General features: G+C 32.9%; 1 protein-coding gene across 1 annotated transcript in view; it reads right to left on the bottom strand.

The window, feature by feature from the left end:
- Positions 1-7,721, bottom strand: part of LOC126736816 (uncharacterized) — a 32,384-nt gene extending 24,663 nt beyond the window's left edge. Inside the window, exons 1-3 of the mRNA XM_050441373.1 lie at positions 7,573-7,721; positions 7,309-7,467; positions 7,101-7,246 (exon numbers count right to left, since the gene is read on the bottom strand). Coding sequence (XP_050297330.1) covers positions 7,101-7,246; positions 7,309-7,467; positions 7,573-7,656 — 389 coding nt within the window. The 5' untranslated portion in view covers positions 7,657-7,721. The remainder of the gene's footprint in view (positions 1-7,100; positions 7,247-7,308; positions 7,468-7,572) is intronic.
- Positions 7,722-13,020: the final 5,299 nt, after the last annotated feature.

Raw genomic sequence — 13,020 nt, 5'->3', positions numbered from 1 at the left:
TTACTGTATAAATTATCTTAAAGAAAACATTCGTTGTTAATATTTTAATAAATTTGTTCAAATATAGTCGAATCTAAGGAAATATCAATATTACTTAATTTTTCCAAGAGGCTTATTATTCCTAAAAACTTTAGTTTTGTTTTTTTCTTATAAAAGTTCCTTCTTTTTGGCACTTTTCTCTTGCTGTTTGGTATGGCGTCCCATATATGTTTTTACTTTCATGACCAGTAGTAGACCCAAAGGCTCTATATTCAAAGCTCTTATGGACACAATACCTTTTTGACTCTGGCCTCAAAAGGCCAAAACCCATAAACAAAAGTTTATAACATTTATCCCGCAAACTATAGGCTTTATTAAGGGTACTTCTACTGATTCAAACTTGCTGTTATTTGTTAATTTCATTTTGAACAACTTGGAGAGGGGCTCTCAGGTTGATTCGGTCTATGCGGATTTTGCTAAAGCGTCTGACCGGGTCAATCATGGGGTGCTTCCTGGCAAACTTAATGATTTGGGGGTTTTAGATCCTTTTCTTTCCTGAACTTAATGTATTTTTTGAGTGGTATGTAAAAAATAAAATGACTTTAAATATTGGGTGTCATAAAATCACATTTTTAAGACAAAGAAATCCGATGGACTTTGATGTTAAAATGGAGACCTCTGATCTTGGCGTCCTAATAGATTCTAAGATTACCTTTTCTAGTCACATAAACCAAAGTACTTTAAAGGCAATGAAGGTATTGGGATCTATCCCTAATCCTCCTCTATCCTAAAGGTCTTCGACCGATTTTTCAATATTTACATTTGGGAGGTTATACTGCTCTCTAGTACGTCCCGTTTTGAAATACTGTTCTGTTGTATGTTCTCCTTTATATCACTGTTATGTCCATCAAATAGAAAGAGTGCAGAATAAATTGTTAAGAATTGTAGCTTTCAGGTGTGGTTATCAGAGAGAGGAATATGAATATGAGTTAAATGGGTTAGATCAAGTCTGAATTTACATTCTTTGGCAGCAAGGAGAACCCTAATTGACGATGTGTTTCTTGCATCGGGTTCTCAATGCTATCATTGATTGCTCCCAATTGTTGGCTATGGTTAAACTAAACATACCCTCTGGAAATAGACGAAGTGAAAGTTTTTTTGTTCCATTCCATCGGACTAGCTATAGTGTCAATGAGCCCATTTCACATTTGGTTTCTAAGGCTAATAGTTTGGCTGATCAGATAATTTTTTTTTGACTCTAAGCTTACAAGCTTTAAAAGAGATTTAAAGATTTTGCGATATCCATTTTACAGCTTGTCTAAATGATTGGTAGTGTTGCAACTTTTATAGTTTATGTAATTTTGAATTTGTATTGATTTTAACTTGTTTGGATACTTATTTTAATTGTTTTGAATTATGAATTTTTATTGGCTGTTAGCTGGCAATTTTTTTTTACCAATAAAAAGGATGCATTTATTGCTTATTGTGATTTTAAGTGATACGAGATGGAGTTTTTATATAGAGTGATATGTAGTCTGATATTTTTCACAAGCTTACATGTAACTTATCATATATTTTTTTATAATTACAACGTAAATGGATTCCGTTGATAAATAAATAAATATGGAAAAGTTTATAATTTAGACCAATCTGTGCATTTGAAACCACATTTTAACCCTCTTGAACAAAATCTTAACTGATTCTATTAACCATATTTTGATTTCATGTTATCTTTTGATTTGTTGAAACCGGGCAATGCTGGTGACTGTTTTAATGAAGACTTGTCAAGTCTATATAACTTATCTGTAAAACATGGCTTACAGTTAAACCCTAAGAAATCTGTTGCGATGTTATTTACCAAACAAAGTTTAAGGCAGCACCTATTGGAAAATTTGAAGATACAAATTAATAATGAGCCTATTGTGTTTCGAGATATTTGCAAAAATCTCGGTTTGTACATTGATGTAGGATTGAGATGCTCGCATCATGTGACATCAAAATTGCAAAAGGCCTATTCAATGTTGAAAACTTTATATCCGCAGCGCCATGACTTAAATGTGGATACTAAGCGAATGCTGTGCGACTCTCTCATTCTTTCTCATTTTAACTTTTGTGATACTGTGTAGGGCCCTTGTTTAGACAACAGAGATAAAAAGCGTATGCAAAAGTTGCAAAATGCATGTATAAGGTTTATTTTTGATATTCGCAGGCCATATGGAGTGTCGCACAAGTTGAAAGGTCTTGAGTGGCTTAATATGTCATCGAGGAGAGAGTTACATTATGTGGTATTCTGCTACAATATTCTTAAGATGAGGTGTCCACAATATCTTTTGGATAGGGTGGTATTTAGAGCTGATATTCATCATCAGGCTAATGTTAGAAATAGACGGCGTTTAGATATTCCACGACATCGAAAAGAAATTTTTAAACGATCATTTTCTTATAATATTGGATATGTAGTAAATAAATATATTACTGATCTTTCGCTAACAACAAACGGCATCCGAAAATGCATGAAATCTAAGCTCCAGAATATTATTTGAAAATAGAGCAATGCATTTAAAAATATGAATTTTGGATTTATTATACGTTTTTATTTTTGTATATTCTCTTTTTCATTTTATTTATGTAAAAATGTGTTTCCTCGATTTTTGTGCACTATTTATTTATTTTTCTTTGGGTACTTACTATTAGATACTTTTTTGGATAAATTATTCTACTTTATAGGCTACAACAGACCTCAACTGCGTTGAGAAGCTGAAATGATGCCTTTTAATCCGCATTTTGCCTGTTATTTTTTGTTATAATGATGTTTTTTTACAGCTTTGTAAACATATGTATACGTGGATTAATAAGCGTTATTATTATTATTATTATTATTATTATTATTATTATTATTATTATTATTATTATTATTATTATTATTATTATTATTATTATTATTATTAAATAAATTGGAAATTTTTATCGATTTTTTCTCATATTCATTTAATTTTATCAGCTGACAGTTTGCTTTGTGTTTTCTTTTTTGGAATATTTGTACCGTGAAACGGGGTTAAATTGATCATTTCGTTTGTAAATTTGCTTGTAACTCATTTGATAACTGCGTATCGATATTAAAATTAATCATAAATGATTGTGTATGGATGCCGTAAAACGATTTTGCAATCGTATCTGCTCTAAATTTAAAGTTGTTTAAAAAAATGCCAAAATAAAGTGTGATCAATTTCATACCAAAAGGGGGGTGACTTTGATCAGTGCCATATAATTGTATTCTTCTAGCAATGCCTTAAAATGCATTATGAACAATTTAACCCCCGCTTAAGTTCATCAATCCATTTAAAAGTTACAGATAATTCTAGGTTTTGGGGTGAAATTGATCAGTCATAAAATTCCACTAATTGGTTATTTTTTTAGGTAAAATAAATAAGAAACATTGCAGTTTTTTAATACTTTATTAAAAACACTTGTTTAAAAATACAAAAACTTATAAAAGACATTCAAAAGGTAAAGAAACAAATCTTCAATTAATAGATAGAACCAGTAATGCGTATAGTAAGAATTTACATCTTCTTAATATCTACTGCTTTTTTGAATTGATAAATGATTTGACCTTTGACGCATTCAGCGGTAGGTTCTGGCAAAATAGCAATTATATCTGCCAACTCTACAGAAAACTCATCGCCTTCTTGTGGTTAAAAAACAGTTTTTCTTCCATCGACAGATTTTAGTCCCAGAACTTCAAATTCGTTTTCATTGAAATTTTGAACTGTAGCTATGTAATGATAGCTAACACTTTTTCGCATGCCCCCCAAAACTTTAACCAATAAAAATGTCCCAATTTTGATCTCACTTTGACTCACTTCCAAATATTCAATTTCTTCGTTTTCCTGCAACTGGATAAATAGATCGTCGGCGGTCATGTCATCGTCGGAATTATCATTTATTATAGGCTCTTCAACGTCGCTGTCTGAACTGTTGGAATCATTTTGGGCTGTCACACTTTTCCCTGGCTGAACATCAAGTTTTGTTCTCTTCTTATTTCGTCTTGTTGGAGCATTTGAAAATATCTGTTGTTGAAAAGATTTAGGGAGGGTTCCCTTAAACCTCTTTTATTCCCTATTACCCTATAGCAGCCTCACTATAGGTTTACAGGCAAGGGTGGCTTGGCCGTAATAGGTTGAGTAAAGAACCACTTGATTGTAGAATTCAATACTAATTTATTCACCTAAAACTACAACTATTTATATCAGTCTTAAAGTAACAATTCGTGGTAATTTTCAAAACTAAGATGTTTTCTCTTTACAATACTTCCTACATTCCCAATGATGAAGCCTTGCAAATTGTTTTAAAAAACTAAACAGTGATTCGGGTGACAGACCTATGTTTTTATAAACTATACTACGCACCTTGACGGACTAACATAAACAGTTTTATATACTTAAGTAAAAAATAGAATTTTTAAATTAATAAATTTAAAATTAAAAATGTCGATGAGACAGTTGTTGTAAATAATTTACCAACGCGTTCTGCGCTTGGTCTTGATTAAAATCTTCTCTAGGCAGCTTGTCTAATACTCGGTTTGGATTTAAAGGGACTATCCCACTTGCTTCAAAAGAAGAAATAAAATTTCGTTTAACCGCATGAGGTATTTTATCTTTGCATAGTTTACTATCCATTGTCACCAAGGTTTTTTGCAACAAATTTGGGAAATCCTTTTTGTGAATCCAATTGATGAATGTGTCAGATACGTATTTTTCCATTCTAGCAAAACTTCTCTCCAGGCCATTTTAAATGGCCTGAAAAGCCCTACGTCCAACGGCTGACATAAATGTGTCGCGTTCTTTGGCAGGCATACAAATCCAATGTTATGTTCTTCACACAGTCTAATAAGTTCTTATGTGAAATGTGAGGCTAAGTTATCGCCTATTAGAATTTTTCGCCCTTGCTGTCTTTTGGCATGTGGAAGAAGCGCAGACTTAAACCAGTCATTAAAAGTTTCGGCGTCCATCCACCCATGTGACTTGTATCGTGATCCAGCTGCACAGCATCTATCTATGCAACAGGGTTCTAATTTTGGTCCTTGTTCAGGCCACTGCGCCCACATTTTTTCTGCTCGATAAATTACATACGGTGGCAAAAGAACTTCTGCTGCAGAACCATACATCATCACTGAGGTTGCAGATTTAGTAAAATTGCACACTCGTTCAGGGTATTTTACTCCACGGGAATATATTAGTTTTTGCGCCCAGGGTCGTCAAGCAAATTAGTTTCATCATAATTATATACGTTGCACGACGGAATACCATTTAAAGTTGTTTTAAGGTTTTCAAAATATTTAGTTAATGTTTGCCTGGAAACATCAGCACGAGCCCTTTTAATATTAGCTGCAAGCCTTTGAGTTATTAAATTGTTATGTGTTTTTAATAGCAAAAATACCCAATCGGTACCGGGTAAATTATCCTTAAATTTTGCCACTGATCGACCTTGGGTATCTAGTAGGTTTTTTGCCATATGCCTTAAATCTGTTAAATTAAGAGGAAACCCCCATTGGCCACAAATAGCAACACATTTAAGAATTGATTGCTCTTCATTGGAGCTAAAAACGGTTTGTCCGCCGTTACTTTTAACATGACGCCCATGGTATCTATTATTTAAGGTCCCGTAAGAAATCTTGAACCATTTTGCAGCTTTGCGTAAACTCCACCCTTCATTTATGACCTTTTCTAACGCTTTTTCTATGGACTCTTGACCGTAGTCTTTGTACCTTCGTGCCCCAACTTTTCTCTTATAAACTCTCGGCATTATGTTATATTCTAAAACCAAAAATATTATTATTACTATAATAGTAACTATAATTAGTACTATAATAGTAATATATATATATTACTATTATAGTAGTACTATACCCTTAAAAATTATATAAGCTTTACAATCTGCTGATCAATTTCACCCCATTCAGTTGATCAATTTGACCCCATCCAATAAATCTTAAAATTTGACAAAATCCGGCAACGCCGCAAACTTCATTTTGAGATTATAAAAATACAAGATATTCAGGATACTAAATACATCACGCACATATCCACAATTTGCATGTATTTTTAAATAGCAGTCAAATTTTGGAAGGTTATATTTTTGTCTAAATATTACTTACATGTTTGAGAGCCGCAAACTCCAAAAAAAAAACGTTTAACTGACAAAAAACATGCACATGGATCACTAGCTACACCAAAACTGAATACAATTTTTTACCGAACGGAAAAAATCGGCACTTAATATGCGCGGGAAATTTAAATGTAAAATATTTTGATATGGTGATCAAAGTTGCCCCGCGAAATCAAATTCACCCTATTTCACGGTTTATTGTAATCCCTATGAGCAGCAATATAAAATAAATATATTTTCAACAAGCAAAATGTCAGCTGATAAACAATGAGAAATATGAGAATGTAACATAAATATAAATATGAGAAAAAATGTATTTCTTTTTAATGTGATCGGTAATATTTGAAAACTCATTTTGATCTAATATGCACATATTTTCTCTAAATATAATCTCTTCCTTATGTCTAATAGTTTGCGAGATATATTGGTCATGAATGTGTAGTACGTGGACGCCTTAAAGTTAAATCTCCCGCCTTATACTGAATTCGAATATCCCGCGTTTTTTTTGACATGACTCAGTCGGTATTGTAACTACCTGCAATATTGATTATTCATATTTATTTCTCAAATAGTTCCAATAGCTGCGAAGGGTGTGCTGTAGTCGCGTCGTAAACGTGATGCCATCTGGTATACATGTGATTAACTCCTCTTCTTATTTTACTTTCTCTATGATAGAGATGAGTAAATGGGCGTGAGTGATGTATAAGTGACTAGGGACGAGCTTTTTAAACTTTTCTTTATTTGTGGCGGCTGGCATACGAATGGGGGGACTACATTTTGTTCTTATTCACGAAAAGTGGTCCAATATAGTTTAATGGTTTTGTAGTTTTATGGTGAATTATTTTATTTTATTTTTCGGACTAATGTAATCGGGACTTAATGTTTTAGTAATAAAATGGCTTGTATCGTTATTAAATAAATAAAAAAATATGAATAAACTTTCCTATACATACTTCAAAGTCGTTAAAGTGGATGAAAAGAACAGGATCGTCATGTTTAAGCAATAAAATAATCTTGAGTTAATAATTTGATTCGCAATGCACTGTATCATCTTCAATTTCATTTCTTTATTTAAAAATAGTTTTAATATTATATTGGACTAAAAATAAATTTTTTGATTATTTTTTAAAAATTAATGAAAATTAAACATGCCGCGCTTACCAGTACTTCAAAATTAAAAGGCTTAGATGTCTGAATGGGAAAGAACATACCATCCTCGCGGGTCTGAAAAACCTGGATCATAGGTATGAATAAGTAGCCTTGTTCTTCGCAGCATCTTTGTAATAAACATGGAAATCTGATGCAATCGTCAATACCAAACTAAATAAAAAATTATATATTTTTGAAAAATCATGTATCTGATCTTCGTGGCTGTACAGTCTAGCTCCTATAAAATGAATTTTACTTTATTGCATATAGTTTTACCTCTAATGATTTAAGTTTATCTTCAGTGCCTCTTCGAGATCTTTTTCTGTGACCTAAACTCGGTAATCGCTCTCTCATAGACATTTGAACTGCTTCTGAAACAATATGTAAAATAATTCAATATCAGAAACTTTGCATGATTACTGAGATTCAATGTCTGTCATTTAATGAAAAAAAAAACTTTTAGAGGTGCGCTCAGAGTTTCCGTGTATTATTTTAACTTTATTATTTTTGTGCACACTTTTATACGCAATGTTTTTAAACTTAGATGTGTTAATTTTGTGACAGAATTTTATCCTTAGGACGTAATTTACCTATATATCAAAAAGCGCATTTTTAGGGAAAAGTCAAAGAACGAACTAACGAACTTACTTTCCTTGTAAAATAATTTTCAGCACCGAAAGAATAGCGCTTCCAAAACTAAAAAATAGAACTTGTACAATAATACAATAAATAACATATAATAATTCACTGGTAAAAATTCTGGCACGATTAATATTCAGACTTAAGATTTGGAAATGAGCATCGATATTTCCAGTTTGGTTTCAAGATTTTTATTTTACAAAAAGGAAAAACTTTATCGCGATATTTCGTAAAACAAGAAGCAGAAAAAGTAAAAGTTGTACCTGCCGACACGTATTTCTGCTTTTTGGCTCGCTCAGGGAAGGGCAACCAGAAAACCAAAGGAAAAAAAAGGTATCACGAACAGGAGCAAACAACCAATTTGGGTAATCAGTTCTACTACCTCCGGTTTTTGAGAAGAATACAGCATCTATACTAAGGACCAGCATAACGTCGGTTAAGATGCAATAGCTCGTAACCCACACTTTTTGCAAAAATTAGATTTTGTTACCATTATATTTGTGGCATGCCATATTATGCATATGCAATATCTCCCAAGCCACAGTTTGACGATAATTTAAATATATTTAAAATAAAAAATCTCGTATCCCACACTCATAAATGCAATACCACTCCCCCCACATGTGCGGCTTACGAGGTATTGCCGTTTGAAGCAAAACATCGCATCCCACAGTGACAGGTGTATTGCAGTGGCTTACGAGGTTTTGACATTGTTTGTCATAAACAAAAGTAACCCACACTGTGTTTGTTTTGTGTGTTGTTCGTGTTTTAATTTAAATTTGTTTTAAAATGAATAACGCATTTAATTATAATGTGCGTAAGCGAAGTAAATTACTTGTTGAAATGTGTTTACCATCTACAGGTGAGTGCCCAATTAGATTTAGTTTATTAATTTGTAAGTTAAGAGGTGATAGGCGACTCTTGAAATAATGTACCTAGGGGGACTAACAAATAAAAAAAAATAGTGTATGGTGCGTTTACAGCTCATAAAACCTTTGGGGTTGATTGACAGAGGTCTGATGTAATGATATAAAGCTAATAAATGGCTAAAGCCTAAGCTACTAAGCTACTTAATACTGGCAACGTTGGCCATTTTTTATGTCAAATTCTGAAAAGGCACACCAAGTTAAGTATTTTGGTTTGTGTAAGAGAAAATTGTTTTTTTTTTCAGAATGTAAATCCACTGAGGTAAATGAATCTGCGTCTAGTAGTTCAGGAGAAAATCAACCGATTGTGCTAGTAACTCTGCCGCCAGATGAACAAGTTGGCGATTATGAAAAAGAGTATCCAATAGAGCCTCAAATCTTGCACAATTATTTGCAAAGTTTTGAAGACATTATGGAGAATGAGACGATAGCTACTCAACCTACTGTCGATTTCGTTACAGAATTCTTTTTAGACGCGAACAATCTAAGAGAAGAATTATATACCTTAGAAAGCGAAACTTGCAATATTTCGCAGTCACATAGCGTAATCGACATACCATTTAGTGATGTACCAAACAATACAAATTTGGAGATTATGGAGGACGAAGCCGATGATAATGAAAGACTAAACAGCCCCAGGTTAGGAGACATGCAGACCGAGGAAGAAGCATCAGCCATGATATCAGAAAGAAACAATGAATCAGATTTGGAGAGCGACTCAAGTTACCAAGAAGAAAATGAACATGAACATGAAGACAGTGGATCAAGTCGCGGTAATGAAGAAAATGTGACTAAAAAACGTAAAAGGAAACCTTTAAAACAACTATGGAAGAGGGAAAAAATAGAATTCTTCGCGAGAAAGGACAAAAATATACCGGATTTAAAAAAGACGGCGAGACCAAAAAATACAAACAAATTGCCCCTAAAGCTGAAAGAAAAATGGGCCCACCTTGTGATTCCAATCTTTGTAAAAATAGTAAACTACGTTCCTGTTCAAATATTTTCGAAGAGAAAAGAAGGCAGCTTTTTGAAAAGTTTTGGAAAATGACTTGGGAGCAGCGCAAAGTTTATGTGGTTAATAATGTAGCTCTGTTAGCTGTTAAAAGAAGATACATAAAAAATTAAAATTCGTCGAGAAACTTTTCGATGTTTTATATTTTAACAATAGATGGCCAGAAAACGAATGTCTGCAAAAAACTTTTCTTGTCTCTTAAGGAATTTTTAAATCAGTTTTTTGATGAATTGTCTTTCATGCCATCCCATTATTGTCGTCAAACATCATCTAAGTTGTACTTGAACCAAAATATGCCGTCAAAAACGGCTTTATTTAGGGCGTATCTCTCAAGATGTGAAACTGAAAATAAAAAATCTATGAGTCGAAAAACTTTCGATGACCTGTTTGAAGAAAAAAATCTTGCCATCTATCAGCCGAAAAAAGATAGGTGCGATCTTTGTTGCCAGTATGAAGTAGGAAATTTGGAAGAAGGACTTTATGCGATACACATTACTAAAAAAGATAGAGCAAGGCAAAAAAAGGCGAATGATATAAAATTGGCCGATGATGAAGAAGCAGTAGTGTTGATGATGGACTTGCAAGCTGTAAAAGTATGCCCCAGTTTGAATGCTAGTTCTTTGTACTATAAAACAAAATTATGCTGTCACAATTTTACAATTATGAACATAAAAACTAAGCATGTAATGTGTTACTGGTTTAGTGAAGTTGAAAGTGACCTTTCTGCTTCCACGTTTGCGTTTTTGATCGTTGACTACATTTCGAGATTCACTAACAACAGCAAGCAAATTATTATTTACAGTGATAGGTGCACCTACCAAAATAGGAACAATATCATGGCCAATGCTCTTCTTTTTTTATCAGCAACCAAAAATATTATTATTCAACAGAAGTACCTTGAGCGTGGGCAATAAGCAAATGCAATGTGATTCTGTTCATATTAGAATTGAGACTAAAATCAAATAAACTAAAGAGATTTCCCTTCCTTCGACTTATTTGTCAATTACACGAGATGCTCGCAGAAATCCATTTCCTTATTGTGCGGAATTGGTCAATTATGACTTATTCCGTGACTTTTCTGTAAAGGTCAATCAAATGTATGGTAGTATAAGACCAGGAAGCAAAAATGTTACGGATATCCGAGCGATAAAATACACCTCCGAAGGAATAATTTTCGATAAACTAAATTTTGATGATTCATAGACTGAGCTCCCCCAACGGCGATGCCGAAAAGTAGTCTGCCTTATTTGGCCGCCACTAAATTTGACTAAGAAGAAAATAAAAGCTCAAAAGTTTAAACATCTCCAGGAACGTAAATCAGTAATTCCTGTAGATTGCCACACCTTTTATGATAATTTGAGTCATATGTAGGTTTAGTTGGTTCTGATGTTCATATTCTTGCTAAAAATTATATTTTTTGCATTTTAATAGTGACATTTTTATTTCAAGCCCCATAATTCTTACATAAATTAAAAAACTTTTAAAAACATAATTCTGTTAACCCACATTTGGTCAACATTTAATTCGAGCATTCGAAGGTTGTATCACACAGGTAGCTTATCGTCGGTTAAGATGCAATATCTCGTAACCCACTTAAAAAGCTCAAAATCTTGAATAAATCATTATTTTTCTTTTTACTATCATACAGTTTTTTTTTTCGTTGAATATTCAGGATTTATTGGTTTAAGGTACCGTCGCCACCCACGTGTAGTTAGTTTTTTCTCCTCCTTTAAAAAAATGTTCATGGGGGTTACGAGCTATTGCATCTTAACCGATGATAAGCTACCTGTGTGATGCAACCTTAACCCGAGTTAATAATGTAATGATCTTCAGGCATTCGGGAATCATTTCATCTGTATCCTAGACCCGAATGTGTGATAAGAATGAAGCAAGTGGTAGGAACTCCTCACGACATCTCGAGGTATACGTAGAAAGTTAGCGAATGTTCCGGAACAATGGTCTACCTAATATCGTTGATTGAATATTTGAACCCATATTCTCAATCAACGCTAATATATATGGAGCCCTCGCTCCTAGTCTGACTTAGACGGAGGCAGTCTAAGTAATTGGTGCGAATTTTTAAACGAAACAAGTAGTAGGAAATAAAAACAATGTAAATATACCGTGTGTTAATAAAGTATCCCGAATAAAAATTAAAGATCTCTTTCAGATCTACATTAGCAAGATAACTTTGCATATTATACAGAAGGTATTAGAACAGTAGTAAAGACAAAAGTGACCTTTTTTTAAATGGAGTGACTAACCTATAAAAAAGAAACACTTACCAAAAATAGTTATTTATGTAACAAGTGTGTAAAATGATCCTTTTTTTATGAATAGGAAGTTTGCCATAAATAAAAAAACAGAATTTTACACACTTGTTACATAATTGTTATTTATGTGTTAAGTGTGTAAAATAAGCCTTTTTGATGAATGGGAAACTTGTTTGCAAACATTCGCCTACGGCTCATGCGACAATTTCCATGAATAAAAAAAGGGAATTATTTATTCCACACGTGTAACATACAAAACTTTTTCTACTACTGAAGAAAACATAAAAAAATCAAAAATATCAAATTACTTTACGCACTTAAACGACTTTACGGTAAAAAAACGTCAAAACATTTGTTGGCAAATTATAATTTAAACGTCAAATTACTTTTTACGTACTAAGTATTACGTATTACGTATTACGTACTAAGTACTTGTTCGAGTGAGAGAAACTGTTCTTTACTCTAACAACCTCTGACCTGTTTGATAAATAGGATCTAAAACAACGTGTTTTCATTAAGAAATTTTACAATATTATCTGTAATATTAAGCAATGTCGAAGTTGTGCTGTGTGTTTTTAAGACGCTGATTGATGAATAGGAATTATGCTATTCTGGTTGAGATATTCAGATATTTGGGTATGAACTAACTATTTTCAATAAAAAAGGTAAAGGAAAATTTAATACTTTCTTTCATATTCTCTTCTATTATTTTGATTTCCAACATGTATAAAGTTACCCACTCACGAGCGAGCATCGAACGAGCATGTTCGTCAAAATGCTGGTCAACATGTTGTTGCGGTGGCCACACACAATTGCAAATTTTGATCGAACCTTGGACCGAACATCAGTTTAACAAGTGCGCACATTCAGTCGA

Source organism: Anthonomus grandis, chromosome 5 (assembly GCF_022605725.1).
Source record: "Anthonomus grandis grandis chromosome 5, icAntGran1.3, whole genome shotgun sequence".
Taxonomy (NCBI): Eukaryota; Metazoa; Arthropoda; class Insecta; order Coleoptera; family Curculionidae; genus Anthonomus; species Anthonomus grandis.
Note: the sequence above shows the minus strand (reverse complement) of the source record. Positions and strands in the feature narration are given on the sequence as shown.